Source organism: Salminus brasiliensis, chromosome 21 (assembly GCF_030463535.1).
Source record: "Salminus brasiliensis chromosome 21, fSalBra1.hap2, whole genome shotgun sequence".
Classification (NCBI taxonomy): Eukaryota; Metazoa; Chordata; class Actinopteri; order Characiformes; family Bryconidae; genus Salminus; species Salminus brasiliensis.
The window spans coordinates 8,691,388-8,709,450 of NC_132898.1; the positions used below are offsets into that span (position 1 = coordinate 8,691,388).

General features: G+C 40.2%; 1 protein-coding gene across 1 annotated transcript in view; it reads right to left on the minus strand.

Annotated features, from left to right (window-relative positions):
• The window catches only part of phactr3b (phosphatase and actin regulator 3b), a 79,629-nt gene extending 61,939 nt beyond the window's left edge, over positions 1-17,690 (minus strand). The window contains exon 1 of the mRNA XM_072666349.1: positions 17,458-17,690. Within this exon, the coding sequence (XP_072522450.1) occupies positions 17,458-17,572 (115 nt within the window). The 5' untranslated portion in view covers positions 17,573-17,690. The remainder of the gene's footprint in view (positions 1-17,457) is intronic.
• Positions 17,691-18,063: the final 373 nt, after the last annotated feature.

The following is an 18,063-nucleotide window of genomic DNA, read 5'->3' on the forward strand; positions in this document are numbered from 1 at the left end:
AGATTTGGTAGATGTTTAGTTTACACTATATGTGTAGATGTATCAGACCCCGCAACTCATACAGCTTGTATAATCACCTTAAAAAACTACTGGCAATGGTATGGGACACTATGGAGCAGCTGCACATGAGCCTAAGGTCAACATACCTAATGCTAAACGTCAACTAGTGGGATTAAGCTCCCAATATAGGGCTGTAAACAGTGGAACCGCATTCTCTGGAGTGGTGGTGCTCCATCCAATACCTATGATCCACAACTAATCGCTTAACATCAGTACTAGATCTCAGTTTTGCGACTAAATGCAATCGGATCCTTGCAGTAATATTCCAACATCTAGTCTAAAGCCTCCCCAGAAAAGAAAATGTTGTTACTGCAGCAAAGGTTAAAGGTGGGTGGGAACAAACTCTGTAGTGCAATTCCAAAATCAAATGTTCACCAGAGGAAAGCAGTTCAAATTTTGAATATCCGAGTATAGGTAATAATTAATAACTGAATCATTAAGCTTAAGGTTTTGTCTCCTTTCTATTGCTTGCCTGTGATATTAAATATTTCAGAAGACACATTCTTATTTGGTCCTGTTTAAAAATGCATGCGTAAAGGCACAATACCGTTTTCACTGATCATATGCGACTTGGGAAAACTAGGTTAAAATGGTACACAGGACCCTTATGTAGGTCATTAAATGCCTGTTATGTGACCCTGAAAGATGATTCTAAAATTAGCGTCTTAATGATCCCCTGTACTGTTGTTGGATATTTGTACAAGGTACACAGAACATGCTTTGCTTTATTCGACTGCTGATGCTGTGCATAGGAGTTACTCTTTCATCGTGATGCCATCCCTCGGTTCTTCTAATTTGGGACTGTTTGTGTTTGAGCTAATCTGCTCCCAAGCAAATTACCCACTGACTGGCAAATTAATGAACTGAGGACAGCTTTGAGTGACAACTTCAATACATAATCCTCTTGCTCTCTCAAGCCTGGGTTTGCAAGCTGGTCAGTCTCACTACTTCCCTGCCCAACGGTCCATGGCCAGCATCAATTAGCACTGAAGCATAGACCATGATTTCTCTTCATCACCATCTCTCTACATCCAGCCCTTTAGCTAAAAGCCAAAGCCAATTCCCATAGCAGGGCTACCCTATATATTTTAAAATGTGGTGTTCTTGAAGGTTTCTTTAATAAAATCAATGGTTCTATATAGACTCAGGACAACTCAAAGAACCATTTGCTTATTTGGTTCATATTTGGTTTTAGTTAAATAGTAGCTTCATATACTAGGACAACCTCCTCCAGATGGTTCTTTAAAGAACTTGATGCTAAATAGTTGAAATAAAAAGGTGATATAACCCGTTCACAAAAATGTACAGTTAGAGTGTATATCTAACTATAGCCAGTAGATGGTAGATGCAAACCTTGTCAACGTCACAGCTAACTGTATAGCTAACCCTACCAATATGGCAGAGCTAACTTAATATCTAATACAAGCCAATGGCAGAAAACACTATAGCTGACTGTAGCCAAACACACAGCTAACCAACTAACTCTAGCAAATGGTTGACCTAACCAACCCTAGCATATGGTAGAGCCGTCACTATAGCAGAGATGACCCTATATTTACTAGCCAGTGGCAGATCTAGCCCTATAGCTAACCCTAGCCTATGGCAGAGCAAAGCCAATTGGTAAGCTTCCCCTATATCTAACCCTAGCCAATGGTTGAGTCTGCCTTTATATCTAACCCTAGCCAATGGTTGAGTCTGCCTTTATATCTAACCCTAGCCAATGGTTGAGTCTGCCTTTATATCTAACCCTAGCCAATGGCTCACCCACCCCTAGCCAGTGGAAGAGCTAACCCTTTAGCTAACCCCAGCCAATGAGAGAGCTAGCCATATAGCTAACTGTAGCCAATAACAGTGGCAGGGTTTGTAGCCTTCTGGGATGTGATTGGGCTACAGTGATATCACCATTATTGGGGGGTCACTGTCCATGGTGCTGAAAAGCCAGTGACGTCTCTGAATGGTACTGAGAGAAGGAGAGCGAGGGAGGGAGGCGGAGACTTGCAGGCTCACAACAAGGGTGCATATTCAGCTCTACAAACCGCTCTGTCAGCATGACAAACTACAGCTATTCCAGAGAAAAGTGCCATTGTTAACCCAGCGTGTAGAGGAGACCAGAACGAGGACACAGACTGATATAGCAAAATGTTCCACTTTAATATCACCTCCAAGCGTATCTTAAACAGACATTATACCTCAGTTTAAAACCCCAACCATATAAAGAAACTCACTGAATTTTAAATGAACCCAGTTTTATCCAACTCACAGAAAGTCTTTTCAAATACAAGCTCTGTTGATCTACATAAAAGGCCACAATTCAGGCACTGCAGTCCTTCCGTACTTCTAGTCTTTCCCAAACTAAATACTGCACAGCCTTGACCTATTTTGAGAGAATGTTATTTTTTTTCTCCAGTTTGCTCTCGGTTGTTTTCTTTCCTTTCAACTCTCATCTCAGATTTGTTTCACTCTCAAAGTGCCCACCCCTTTCCGAGAGCATTTCAGCTGTGCATTTTCTTCTTTCTGTCTGAATGCTCTCCCCTCCAGATCATGTTCTGTTTGCTGTGTGCAGATGTTTTGTAAGGAATGCCAGATGATGTCTGTGTGTTGTGCATCATATAACCAGAAATACTTATACCAGTATAGACTGTCTTAGCTATTGCTTGGAATTGATGTATTCAGTTTTCATATCTTTGTATTTTTCTTTAGGATTGTATGCTGAGGTAGACCAGTCTGGTGTATCTCGAACATATTGTACAGTACAGGAATAAGTTGTCAGAGTTCATTAGTACACAAAGGCAATTGTAAGTGCTATAATTGTAATAATAAAAGTAAAATAAAAGCATAAAATGATATAGAATACAGAAATTCAATAAATACATTAAAAACAAGTGCAAATTCAAATACTGAAGATGCTTAGAAACCCTAGCCAATGACAAAACAAAGGAAACCCTATAGCTCAGCCTATCCTATGGTAGTGCTAACCCATAACTAACTCCATAGCTAACCCTATCAAATAGCAGAGCTAACCTACACCCTTAAAATGTGGTGTTCTTGAAGGTTTCTTTAACAAAATCAATGGTTCTATATAGACTCAGGACAACTTGAAGAACCATTTGCTTATTTGGTTTATTTCTAGTTAGTAGCTTCATATACTAGGACAACCTCCTCCAGATGGTTCTCTAAAGAACCTGATGCTATATAGCAATAAAAAGGTGATAACCCATTCACAAAAATGTACAGTTAGAGTGTATGTCTAACTATGGCCAGTGGTAGATGCATACATAACCTCTGCTAATGCCACAGCTAACTGTATAGCTAAACCTACCAATATGGCAGAGCTAACTTAATATCTAATACAAGCCAATTGCAGAGATAACACTATAGTTGACTCGAGCCAAAAGCCCAGCTAACCAACTAACTCTAGCAAATGGTAGAGCCATCCCTCATCCCTCATTTAATGGCAGAGCTGACCCTAAATATGTATAACCCTAGCCAATGGTGTAATGGTAGCCAGGTGCAAATTCCAATACAGAAGATACTTAGAAATGAAAGGCCCGGGAAAAGAGAAGTGTCTCCTCTGTAATTTGGGGCATTTCTAATATCTTCTAATATCTGTCAGTTTTTTTTCATTTCTTTAAAAAACAAAACAAAACAAAACTATCTAATCACTAACTGCTATCTGAATCCAGTAGTACACCCAGGTTTCTGACTTGCTCTTTAGTATGTAGACCTCGTGTCAATGTGAGCAGTGGCTAAATAACAATTCCTCTTTTCTTTCAAAGAAAATGGAATAGGTAGAACTTTAGCACTCTTGTCTCTTAATTTATACAGCGACACACAGAGGTTATGGCAGTCCTGGTCAAACTTTCTCTTGCTGTGAACAGTTAAATGAGTAGAAGATGAAACAGCAGTTAACAGGAATGGTGGAGATCACGTTGACGTCTGCAAGACCAATAAGACGTTTAGAACTGCTCGCCAATATTGCTAAAAAGGCTAAATCAAAACCCCTGTGTAACTGCAAAAGACCTTCAGGATGGTTTTGATGACTTTGCACTTTTCTACTGTGCAGTGAAAGAAAAATCTGAACAGGCTTGATGAACGTCAGAAACAAGTCCTGTGTACTGGTGGTGTTAAAGCTGAACCTTTTGCCTGCAAAAAAGGGGTGCAGAATTTCACGAAAAGAACACCTCTCCAACTGTTAAACATGCGTTGGGCTTGTGTTGCAGCCAGTGACCCAAAGAATGGATTCAATTAAATACCGGCAAATTCTAAAAACAAAAAAAAAGCTGAAGATGGAAAGAGGATAGCTTTAAACCCAAAATTGACGACCGCAAAAGGCGCCATCTTAAGGTTTTGTCATGTTCCTCTGCAATTCCCTGACCTAATAATTTGTGCATATACCTCAAAAGCTGCCTATGAATGTTGCAGAATAAAAAAAATACTTCCATTTGCAAAGGCGAATAAGAGAAAATCCTCATGAACAAAAAAGACTAAAAACATTTCTCTCTCCTCTGTGAACTTCTGCCACTGTATGAACTTCAGCCCACCTGATTTAGTGTAATAAAAGACTATGTGGATAAACTAGGTGTTGGATGGGAACTGTCAATATTGCCCTTCCTTGAGGAGCGCTTTGGAGATGGTGAAGCTATCCTTCTCCTACCTCAAATCACGATGAATTGCTTCCAGTGTTTCTGGAATCAGTTAGCTCTCATCGCTCATTTTACACCATATGGAACTAGACAGCAAAATCAATCAAATGCTGTTTGCTTTGCATTCTGGTTGTGATTTTAACTGGATTAAAGATGTTCAAGATGTTTTACTGCAAGCAAGACTCTTCCAGACAATACTGGACTGATTTGTTGTTGGTACACTTAGATCCATAATAATAATAATTCATATTTCTGCAGTGTAATATGGTCAAAATATTGCTGATTATACGATTACATTTCTACATATTGTTACTATATGCCTCGCAATTTACCTCTAAAAACACGCTAACACATAATGGTTAAAGCAGCATTATGCGAGAAATGGTGTTTCTCCCCCTATGGATGGAAAGTGTAAAAGCCACCCTTAAGGGCAGGCTTTTTACATGCATTTCTGGACAAACTGAGGGATTGACTGAATTGTCGCTGACAGTGAAAGAAGCACGTGGACTGATGTGGTACAGTAATATTACAGGATTTTACACAGCGTTCCGCAGTTCTCGCGAGCATTGTCCTGCCCGCTTCACCAGAGCAGCGTGCCAAGCCCCGAGTGGGAATAACAGAGATGCTAAGCTTCCTATTACAGGTCAGTGGAGCGTCACAATGTTTTTGAAGCTGCTATTTTAAAGTATAAATTCTACATTATGTTGCTTTAACACAATTATGTATGTTTGTTGGAGCATGTGAACCTTTTGATTCGTAACATATATACAGAAAATCAGCAGAGAGGTTTGAGGTGGGTCAGGATGCTCATGGCACTCAACGCCAATCTTAGTGTAGACCAAATTGTGCAGCTCTAATTGAAACCACATCTCTCTCTCCTTCACTCTTGCTCTTTCTGCTCCACTGCTAATGTACAGTAACAGTACAAGAGGACACAAGGACATGGACTGCAGATGACCTTGGCCACGACTAAATGTGGCACATTACTACTCCCCCCACCACCAGCCAGGTGGCCAGGTAACCACTACTGCCTGACAAAGAGCTTTCGTCACAGCCTGACAACAATGACGGCAGTCATGTTTCCTTTGGCCTCCATCAGTGGTGTGAAAATGCTACAGTGCATCGTGACACATCGGCTTGAAGGTGAAGAATTTACCGCATCTAATAATAATATTAATAATAATAATAATAATAATGATAATGACGTATGCACTTGTTTTTGTTCAAAGTACAATTCCCAGTGCTTTTTTTAAACATTAAAACCCTTAAAATCTATACTCCACTACTGTGTAACAGCACTATTACACCAGACATGCAACCCAGCATAGTACTAATGTAGTATTAATGTAGGTTCCAATTCTAGATTAAAAACTATGGATACTCTGGTTAAGCTCCTATGGCTACGGTTATATTACAGTCACCATTAATTAATTCAGATTTTTTGCTCAGATGAGATTTGACTGATCTTGATGGTTCCCTTTTAGAAATGTAAGTTACTTTTACTTGTTTGTAATGTGAACAAGTGCCCCTGAAACGAATGTGAACATCAATACTTCACCAACAGCATTAAGCCCAGGCGTGCAGACAAAAACACGTGTGAAATCCAATCTGACCGTTCTCATTCATGTTGCATGTTCACAAATCTGATTCAGATCCGATCCAGCGCAACAGTTTGCGCAACAGTTTGCGCAACAGTTTGCGCAACAGTACCTGTGAAAGTAAACAGGTTTTCTAGCAGTAGTTGGTCGGAGATGTTTTCCCACATGGCACTAGTGCTACAACTAAGCAGAACAAAAACGGGAGCATCCTTTTACCTGGCAGTTGGTTTTCTAAAAAGAGTCACAGACAGAGTCCTGGCTGGTTAGTGTTTTTTTTTTCCCACTTGATAGTTGATTCATTTCTGTAATGTGTTTGATCAATCAGTGGCCCCCATTATTTCTAAATGCAGAACACAAACATACACTGCTTATAAAATATACCTTTATATTTTGGGGAAAACTAAATAATATAACATAAATCTTCATATAATGTAGTTGTCTGTTGTCTTATAATCAAACTGCTAAATTAAAATCTCCTGCTCTGTGAATTCTCGCTGGTCATCCTATGCCAATCCAGTCAGTCAGGGATTACACCCGTCAGAAATTTTCTGATCATTAGCCCACTCTTCAACTAACTGGGTGCACATTTCACCTGCTTTCCCAGACTGAGAACTGGGATTAAGGTCTGGTGATTTTGCTGGTCAGTCAAGTCCATAATGTTCCATCATGTCATATGTTGGATTTGAACCCGCATATGCCAAAGTTGCCGTCCTCGAATATTAGAATGTTCATGTTGTGTTTTTGCCAACACTACAGTTATGGTACAACTTACTTCCTATTTACACCCCTAGCATCAAGAGTCACTAGATCTGACAGCAAACCCCCTCAAATTCAGACAAAGCACAGTGTTCAAAGGACAAATCCATTTGGGACGGGGAAGGGGCAAGTAGGCAGATGCAGCACATTGTTTTTCCGATTTTTCATTGTTTCTATTGTTTAGCGTGTTCTTAGCCTTGCAAGGACATTTTTTAGCTCTGGCACATACACTTGGCAATGCTTCTTGTCTGCTAACCTCCATCGTTAGCTCCGTTTTCTTAGTCGTCAGGGGAGCAGGCAGGCAGGTGGCCCAGTTCTCAGCCCAGGGTAGGTCAGCACAGATGAGAGTCCCTGTACAAAAAAGCCCTTGTATTTTCAACTGCTATAGATATAACTGCTAGGGCTGTGTATTGGCAGTATCACAATGCATGGGTTAAGAGTCTAATATTATTATGATGATATATCATGATGATGATTATTTTTATAAAATTGTAGAAAAAAACTGTCATAGTTTAACATTCCATCATAAATAGGACTTTTTAATACTGCAATACTTCGATATATAAATGTTTCTTACACCTTTACACAGATTATTACTTTGAAATATAACTTATTCTATAATTTCTTATAATTTTGTATTAATTATTTTGCATAAGCCATGTATAGACATTTAGCAGATGCTCTTTTCTAGAGCGACTTACAGAAGTGCTTCACTGTTACCTTTAGCTAGTTTGTACAGGCTAGAGTCCAAAAGATACCTCTAAGCTTAGATGCTACAAAATGCAAAAGTCAGAACGGAGACCACAGTACTCAACACTAAACTTTGCCCAAGTACTCTTGGAAGAGGTGGGTTTTCAGTCTGCATTTAAAGACAGTCAGCGACTTTGTTTGGACAAGTTTGTTCCACCACTTCGATGCCAGGACAGAAAAGAGCCTGGATTGTCTTCCATGGATCTTAAAGAATGGTGAGTGAAGCTGAGCCATACTTGAAGCTGTAAGGACTCGTGGTACATCAAGTACAGAGGGGCTGGTCCATTCTTGGCTTTGTAGGCCAACGTCTGATATGGGCAGCTACAGGAATACAGTGGAGAGAGAACACAGCAGAGGAGTTACATGGCTGAACTTGACCATGTAACCAAAACAACCCATGCCGCTGCATTTTAATGTGTGTGTGTATATATATATACATATAGTTTAATAAGTTTTGTGTTTTAGTAAGAAAAACATTGAACCCAAACATTTGAATGCTAGTGTTGGCCTAGCATGACCCAGCCTGTAGAACTGTGGGTAGAGGTTTCCCATAATCAACACTGTAAAAAGGAGACTGTGGCTGCATATGAAATGCACTGTATACGTGACCTGCTTTTTATTGGCTTCTGAGCCTCATAGAGAATCCTTAATGATGGCAGCCAAGACAGCGTGCCTGCTCATGCTTTAGAAGCAATCAGCAATGACAAGGCCTAGATTTCTGCTGCTGACACACACCCTGACACACAGCGTTCAGTCAACTGGTTTGACCGAAGGAATCTCATCCGGGCTTGCCAAATTTCACTGGGTGGAAGCAAAAAAAAAAAGAAATTCAGATTCATAATACACGCTGTCTGAACATTCACAACTAACAAGGCCTTTAATATTCAAGCCAGAGTCAGACACAACATGAATCAAAAGATGGTTTCTTGAGTGTCAGTGTCTATCAATTTAGATGAAGCCATTTTAAGGTGTTGATTGTATACATCTCAATAAGTAATACATGGGTCTTACTGTCACAATCTTAGACCTTAAACATATGTGTGTATATGTGTGTGTGTTTAAGGTCCAATATAGATATTAAAAGGTATTGGAATATTATGGAATTTCTCTCACTTTTTTAAACAAATTTGCAGTATGTGTAAATGTTGTTAATTTTTCAAAGGTACGCCACAATCCATATGATCAATATCTAAAAAATAAACTGCAAAAGTTTTCAATTCATTGTTTTGTCATGTCACAAAAAGCAACACATTTGCAATCACTCCCTATTCAGTATGGAACAGCTCATGTTCATGCTGTTCACTGCATATTATTTATTTATTTTTATTTTTCCCCAAAATTTTATTCCATTTTCTACCCGGTGAGGAAGTTTCCCTGTCACTAGCAATGCAACACCAGGAGGGCGGAGAATAGCACGTATTCTCAGACACAGCCAGCCACTGCCTGCCTTCACATCTAGGATATGATTACTTAAGATAATAAAAATACATATTAATATTATTAAAGTAAAACAGTTCTACAAGTAATTTATACAATTATACAAGTAAACAAAGTGCCCCATGTGACATATCTTCACAGCCCACATATACATTCCTTATATAAACAGTGCTGACCATGGAAGGAAATGTAGTCTGTGCTTTCCGTCAGTTACATATTATGCCTCTTGCACCTTAATGATTAATAATTAAAGTAAAAAAAAAAGAGGTCTGTGGGATATTAAGGCCGCTATATGGAAGCCATAAGTAGATTTCTTCATGCAAGGCGACTTGCTCCCCTTAGAATGCTACGAATTAATCACCACGCTGAATATTCATACAACGGCTAAATATAGGGGGCCTGATGAATAAAACACGAATGCCAGCTATCAGAACACGGGACTGAACGAGTCATATAATCTAACTAAAATCAGCCGGCTCTGATTACCGTATAAGAATTGTGCAGTACGTCACAGTTCTAGCCAATGAACAAGAAAGCAAAATGAAAAGAAAGTCCAAAATGTTAAATGTGGGGGGGTGCCTTTGATGTGCAAGCACATCAGCTTATTTCAATAGGATCAGCTGGAAAATGGGGAGGTGGGTAATCCGGGGAAAGAAGCCCTGGAGCTGCACTGGAAGCAGTGATGTCTCTCCACTTCACACTGATCTAGGATCGTTTTTTTGCTCCCCAAACAATTATCAAAAACTGCCCAAGCTGACCCAAGATCAGCTTGTAAATGGCAAACCCTACCAACACCCACTCCAGCAGCAGTTCAGAGATGCTCAGCTAAGAGAAAAAGCCACTTTCTGTGTGTTACGGTAGTAATATTATCAGCCTGTATTGTGTCGTTTATTTCATTTGTTTGCACTGTTTATTGCTAAAAGCGTCAAGGTGGTGTTAACCAGCTGAAATAAGCGATTGGTGTTAACCAGCTGAAATAACAAGAGAACTGAATAAATGTGCATTAAAAGGCACAGTCACACCAAGTCTACATCACTGGCTTGTACAATGCCTCAAAGACTACAGTTAAAAAGTGCACTTATGTGATTAATCACTGACCCTGATACAAAACTAAAAAATACATAAATATTAATAAAAAAGCAGGTTATGCCAAGTCTACAGCACCAATGAGTATCAAGCTTTAGGGACTTCAGTTTAGAATTAGCCAGCTGGCTAACAATTACACACTTACCTTTGGGTTAATCAGTGTGCTCATATCAGTTTAGAAACCAGTGATCGGATGAATACTGTCCCTGATATACACAAAACAAATACCATAACATACACTATATGTTCAAATGTTTGTGGACGCCCATTCTACATAATGCATTCAGCTGCTTTAACTCCTTAACGCGGCACGCCTCATTATACACTAAGACATGTTATTCAGTAACTGCAGGTACTTCTGTATATGCTGTTTAAAGAAGATGCTCACACATATATGCAAGAGGTCGCTAAATTCAATCAACTTCTCAGAGCAATGCTCCAAAATCTACCAGAAAGCCTTGCCTGAGCAGTAGAGACAGCTACTCCAACAAAAGCTGGATAAACTATATTTGGAAGAAACAATGAAGTAGCAGGTGTCCCAATACTTTAGTCCATATAGTTTAGCTAGATAGATTAAATGTTAAATGATTGGTGTGAGGCAGTGGCTGACCACGCTGTATTAGAGGCCATGTGAATGTCAGTAACATTCGCTGTTCAGTCCGTAGAAGGTGCTGCTTCACTGACCTGAGAGAGAAGGGCATGAGTCACCACTTCCTCCAGTCCAGTGCGCAGCACACAATGTCGTTCCTGCTGTGTGGATCTGTCACTGGCGGAACCGCCCAGACTGTGAACAATTCACTTGACACTAACTTGAACACTGACTGATGGAGAAAATATGTAAGTGGATGTCAGTGGTTGGCCAAAGTGCATTTCTTTTGCCCTCGTTTGTTATGACTAACTTTCATTTCATGTGTCAGTGGCACTTTACAGTCACCATAACGCTCCTTCAGGATCTGGTGAGGATTTTTACCAGATAGCCTGGTGTAAATCTGCCTAGAGCAGAGCAGGTCATCCTCACAAACTTAGTGATTGTGCAAGAAGAAGACTAGTGAGGGAGGCCACCAAGACACATATGACTACTCTAAAGGAGTTCAATTGATGCTGCCTCCACCACGCTTCATGGTGGGCATGGTGTGTTTGTGGTGAATTACAATTTGGTGTCCACCAAACATATTAGTCTGATGGCTCATTTTGGTCTCATCAGACCAAAGAACCTTTCTTTCAGTTGGCTTTGGATTCGGCAACATGCCTTTGGGTGAACTGTAGTGGAGGTGTAATTCTCTTTGCCGCTCTCCCATAAAGCTTTGACTGGTGAAGAACCCGGAAAACAGGAATACAGATTAACCAGTGACTGGACCTTCCAGACAGGTGCCTTATTCTACGAATCTTTTTTTCGAACACAAATTTTCGTGGATTTTAAATTTTAGTGTTACATTTAGATGCAGCCAAGCCAAAGTATGGAATGTGTCAGATTAACCACCAACTTAATTAGATTAAGAATTGACTAGGAAGTGGAATCGACCAATTATGTTTTGATTGCCAGGGGACTGGACCAGTTTCATTAGAAGAAAAAAAACACCTCCTTGGGCCTTCTGGAAGTTCTAGATACATCGCTAGATACATCGTCAATACAAGTGGCAGTCCAGCCACGATTCAGTCAGTAGCGGAAGCTGTGTTAGGAAGGATCAGTGTCCTGTCTAATTAATACATTCGTTTATTAGGTGCACCTTCGCTGTACCCACACTCACAGGCCATTTTATCAGTAACACCTACATATAGGTGGACTTTGTAGGTTTATTGTTATAGACTGTGCATCATCTGTTGCTGCACAGTATATATTATCAGCCCCCTGTTCCCCCCCTTATCCATCAACAATACGGGACCTCCATGGGACCACTACTGACCAGTTGTTAGAATTTATTTGAGTGTTGGGCCATATAAAATTATAATTTATTCAAAATATTTATATATTGTTATAAATACTGCCATTGCTGTGATAGACTGATGGAACAGACCACAATTTCTGTACGATTAGGTCTATTTCCACTGCCCAGTTGATGGTTCCTGACACTCTGACTTAATATTTTCCGCCCCTCCTTACTTCCCTCTCTGTCTCCATCCCTCTCTCCTCTTTCAGTCTTCAGCCTATTTAGTCTTTCCTTTCAGAACGAGGGCTTTCGCTCTGTTCCTCAAGTGCATGCTGAAGAGGCGAGATCAAAGCCGCAGTGGGTGTGCTGCAGGGATGAAAGGCTTCGTTTTGGAGCAGAAACGGAGAAGGAGGAGAAGGAGGGGGCCGGCCAATGGCGCGTCATCGCTGCATCTCATCTACCTATGCCAAGCAGTAAACGAGCAAAATGTGAATCTGCACCAACAGTCCTGTGCTCCTAAATGCTCGAGAGTGAGAAAGAAGACATCAAAATGCATGTCAATGAACCTCTCTAAGAAGTTAACCCTTTAAACTGCAAGGCCAATTTCTTACTTTTGTAATGACATGACCTATACATTACTTTCATAGCCAGCTCTGACTTACATACTTGATAGATGGCTATAAATCCACTCCATATGTTCCATGTATCCATATGTTCCACTTTTTATAGGTTGTCCTTTTCATATCTTATCCCAAATAAGATATAATAAACTTGAAAGAACAGCGTTTAGTGGTTGAGTAACTGCTCACTTCAAAAGTTTTAGAGCTATGAAAAAAATACAATTGCCACAATGCATAAACACGAGCAAGTAGGGAACCATAATCTTACTAAGCTTTACCCAACAGCTTTTTTTTTAATTGGTGTTTAAAATTCACAGTTCAGAGCCGTGAAAAAAAATGCCAGTTAAGAAACGAAAAGTGTTTCTGCAGCAAGTTCACGTACACGCCTCTATGTAAAAAGGTACTAAACTTCAATGTTTGGCCTTTAAACAAGCTGCCTAAACTCAACTTTGGGTTTCAGAACCAAAAAACACCACATGGAAACATGGAAAGTGCTGTAAATGTAAAAGTTAAATTAAACATCTTGTTTAATTGTAATAACTATTTATGACTGCCTTTACTGATTGTTTAAACATTTGGTTTCATAACAAATGATCAGTCAGTAAGTTTCATGGTATTGGTGCTTTCAATTGCCGATACTCTTACTGTGTGTAAGTGCCAGTATCTGCGCTGATACTAATATGGTATTGGTGCGACACTAGTATAATATTAGTGACTGGAAAATATGTATGAGCCCTTAAGGCATATATTCTTTTATTTGTTTTATCCATAAAGTTTCATTTTAAAGTTAATGACCAAAACATTTTGACACAAATTTACCCAATTATTAGCATCAAACTATATATGTTAATTCAAGATACTTTTTTGATGAAACACACAGTGTTTTCTGTACCATGATTGCACGGTTTCTGGTCGTGGCTGCACTGTTTTTGTAGTAACTGCACTGTTTTTAGTAGTGATGGCAATGATTTTAGTAGTGATGGCAATGATTTTAGTAGTGACTGCACTGTTTTTAGTAGTAACTGCACTGTTTTTGGTAGTGATGGCATCTGCTTTCAGTACTGACGCCACTGTTTTCGGTAGTGCAGGCACTAATTTTCAGTAGTGCCTGCACTGATTTCATTAGTAACTGCACTGATTTTAGTAGTGACTGCACTGTTTTTGGTAGTAATGACACTAGTTTCAGTACTAGCTGCACTATTATCAGTAGTGACAGTAGTTCAGTAGTGAGATGAGAAGCAGTGTATACAGATATATAGATAGATTGCAGTATAAATTTTTGTACATATTGTGCAGGCTGAGCCAGTTTGAATGGAATACAATCGATATATACAGTTATGCCTGATATATAAACATGTTAAGACTGTAATGTAATGCTTTATATATGCATATTAGAAATGTCCTAGCTTTCATAAAACCCTCAAATGTCACAATTTTCCCCCAAATATTGTTTAGCCCTGCTGCTCATAAAGGCTTTGTAGAATTTAGAGATTTCTAGAAGAATCGTGGAATTTTTCTGAACCCCTATCCGTAGAACACCTAAAAGACCTGCATTTTTAAACCCCTATTTATAGAGCACCTATGACAGACACTTGGCGCTTTCTTTGATACCATGCTCTACTTTCAATCTCTTCTGAGAACGAATAAATATTGGTGAATAAAGGTGACATCCAACAACCCGCCCTTTATATCTGTTCTCACAACGTATTGCAAGGCTGTTATACAATGACTGTGTAAAAAAAAAAAGTTCTGGCGTTCAAAATTGCCTGAGGGCACAAAGAACTAAAATGTTGCCCCATTGTCAAGGTAACAACCCGTAAAACCATGTTGGCATGAATTTGGCATGGTACATCTTGACCACCCACACTGGAGCAATTAGCAGTGCGGCCACTCGGCTGCAGTAGTGAACAGAACTGGGGCTGAGTTTGCTTGATCGTTCTGCATAACACAGAACTTTTGCACAGGTAATAATTACAGTTGTCACTGTTGGTTAACTCAGCTTTGCGAAAGGCTTGTAAAAGGTTAATGCTGCACTTGGAGCACAGGTAGTCTGAGTTGCAGAGTTTTAGCATGATGTTGGTAAATGCTAAACAATCACACAACAAATTAAAACAAGAGTTTCCAGTCTAAGTAAAAGCCCTAGACCTACCTGAAAAACTTGCTAACTATATCAGCAGATGTTGCAAAGGTACAACAATATTGGAACAGTGTCAAGTGATTAGCTGCAAATCCAAGGATGGATATTCACCAGCTGCCCATGAGCAAACAAAGAGCTTTTAACACAATTTAATCACTAATTCCATTTTAGCTTTCCAGAACGGAAGGGTTGCCACAGAACTACACAGTGGCCATGCTTCCTAAAGCTGTGTAGCCTTTTCAGGCATTTTAGCATCATCTAAAAAAAGTGTGTTTTTTTCACAGCTTCCCAGCATCCTTTCAGTTCTTTGGAATTTGTAAGGCACCACAGGACTAACATATTACAACATTTAAAGCAACTGGATTTTACGCTGGTAGAGTGCTGGTTGACCAGCATATCAGTGTTCAAAACTCAACATTTGCTTTTTTTTTTGCTGGTGACCCATCAATTCTCTTTAATTTATATTTACATTACATTTATGGCTTTTAGCAGACACTTTTATCCAGAGCGACTTACAAAAGTGCTTCACTGTTTACTCAGAAAATACACATATCTAGTTTGTATCAGCTAGGAAACTACTAAATAGAATAGTACTAAATAGTCAGTATGAAAACCACAACACATTTGGCACTACACTTCGCCCAAGTACTAGAAGAAGAGATGGGTCTTTAGTCGGCGTTTGAAGACAGCGAGCGACTCTGCCGTTCGGACACCCAGAGGAAGTTTGAAAAAAGCCTGGATGCTTGTCCTCTGTGGATCTTAAAGGATGATGGGTCAAGCCGAGCCGTATTATATAGCAATGTACAGATATGTTAAGTGTCTCTTAGCCCATAAATGAATATCCATTATTAGTAGCAATTACTGAGAATGCATTTTCCAATTCTGCTTTGCCCAGCAACACTATTTCTCCAAATTCAAAATATACAGAGACAGCTGGGTTCTAGGACCTGTTTGAGATGCTATTACGCTAATCCTTCACTACCCTTGCTGCTGAGAGAGACTGGAAAGACAGTCAGCAAACACTGAAGCTGTGACAGGATGTAGGCTAAAAACATAGTAAATACCGCAGACAGTAAGAATGTGAACAAAATACGGTCTTTAGTATTTTGGAACAGTCAAATCACACAATTTCATTCAAATCACAATGTGATCAACGTGGGCATACCAACCTTCTTAGCAACAGCTCTGAAGTCTAGTCAGGTGAGAATTATGGCAGTTATCTGCACTGTTGTTGATAGCACTGTATATAATCAACACTGTAAAACTTTGATGGCTTCTGGCCCTCACTGACTAAAGCTAAAAACTTTGCTCAATACTGAACTATGCAATTAGGGATGTTGCTAGAATCGTGCTTATCTTTATAAACAGTCTGTTGCTTTCCTTTGAAAATGTGCATGCATTTGCACCCATCACCGTGATGAAAAGCCTCCATCAGAAAGATCTACATAGTTCTCAAAGGTTGTTCATATGTGTTACAACGTACTAACATAAGCACAACAGTAAAACCCCACTTGTTGAAGAACTTCAGGCATATCTGTCTCTTAACACCTCAAGGCTGATAACTTGTGCCTTGTGCTCATGCCTTGTCGCCATAGCAACAGCCCAACACACAAGAACATCATCTTTCCCTTAAGCGACACTATATATTGTCCCTGGTGAAGGTTGTTCTAGTCAGTAATGTGTCCACAATGTTGTTTTGAATGATTCCCACCTTTGTATGCAAATCCCCATGTGCATCATCATTCACCTTTAATGAGGCGATCCCCCATCAACTGCCTCATAACAGGTTGCAGTGATGTAAGGCGACCAGAGGCTCCAGTAAACCCCCACTGTACATTCTGCTCAGCAGCTGGAGGTCATTACAAAACGCAGAGGTGCACATCTGCAGTTCATGGCACGCGAGATATACGAGCAAGGACGAAGGCGACTGCAGTAAATAACATCATGATGCTAGCATGCGAGATGCCAGATTTTATACAGCACGTTCCGTTTTCCATGTGATAGAGACGCTGGTTTCATAATAGAGGACTGGACCGATAGTGTGTGGCTTGTATCACCACATGTATTTCCAAATGTGCAACCTTGGACCTGCGTTAGTCATGGGGAAGCCCACCGCGTCATAACGCCATCAGTTCAAAGCACAGAGGCAGACTCTTGAGGATTTGTGCATAAGGGCACATGCAATGCAGTGCAACACAATGCAAAGCAATCCTTTGCACACGGTTAAGTCCTGTTCTTGCAGAATTCTTAGATGATTTCACGAAATACCTTGCATCCCAAGACCACGCCAGACGAGAGGATCAATGCATGTGCTTACAATCAACCACCCCCCACATCCCCCTTCAAAAAAATCTGATATTGAATAGAAACTGGGATGAGATTTTGCTGGTTTGAGCAGCCATTGCGCTCCGGTGCATGCCTGCCGTTCCCATTGTACCGCAGCGGCTTGGAGCCAGCAGGCTGGAGGCTGGATGGATGAAGCTGGGTGACAGGCTCTCTTACCTGCGCTGTTGTTGTTGTAGACTATTCGAGCCTCGGTGAGGATGCTCGGGTCACTCTGAGATCTCCCCCGCTGCACGCACTCCTCCAGTCCTGTCGCTCCGGTCGCTGTAGCCATGCAGAGGCACAAATGCGCAGGATTAATAAAAGATTGAAAACGCAGCGGCGCGCAGTCCAGCAACCTGGACACGATTCAGGCTGACAGCTGCAAGGGTCTCGCATCTGAGAGCCACGGATGGAAGGAGAAAATCCGAGTGTGTGTGCGCGCGCGTGCGTGCGTGCGTGCGCGTGTATGTGTGTGCGCGCGCACACACACACCAGCGTGGTGTGCATCTGATGCGCCCAGAGCTTCTACGAATCAGTCGCAGTTAATGTAACTGATATATTGAATATGTTGTAAGACTTCGTTCTAAATATATATTATATTCTATTTTATTATATGCATATTTTATTGTTTAATTGCTCAACTCAACTAATGCGCATCATGTACCTTTAAATGACGGGTAAATAAACGTATTATGCATTTTATTTTATTTTTTATCTTATATATATATATATATATATATATATAAGTCATAAGAGGCCAGAATACTGTACACTGGAAATGTG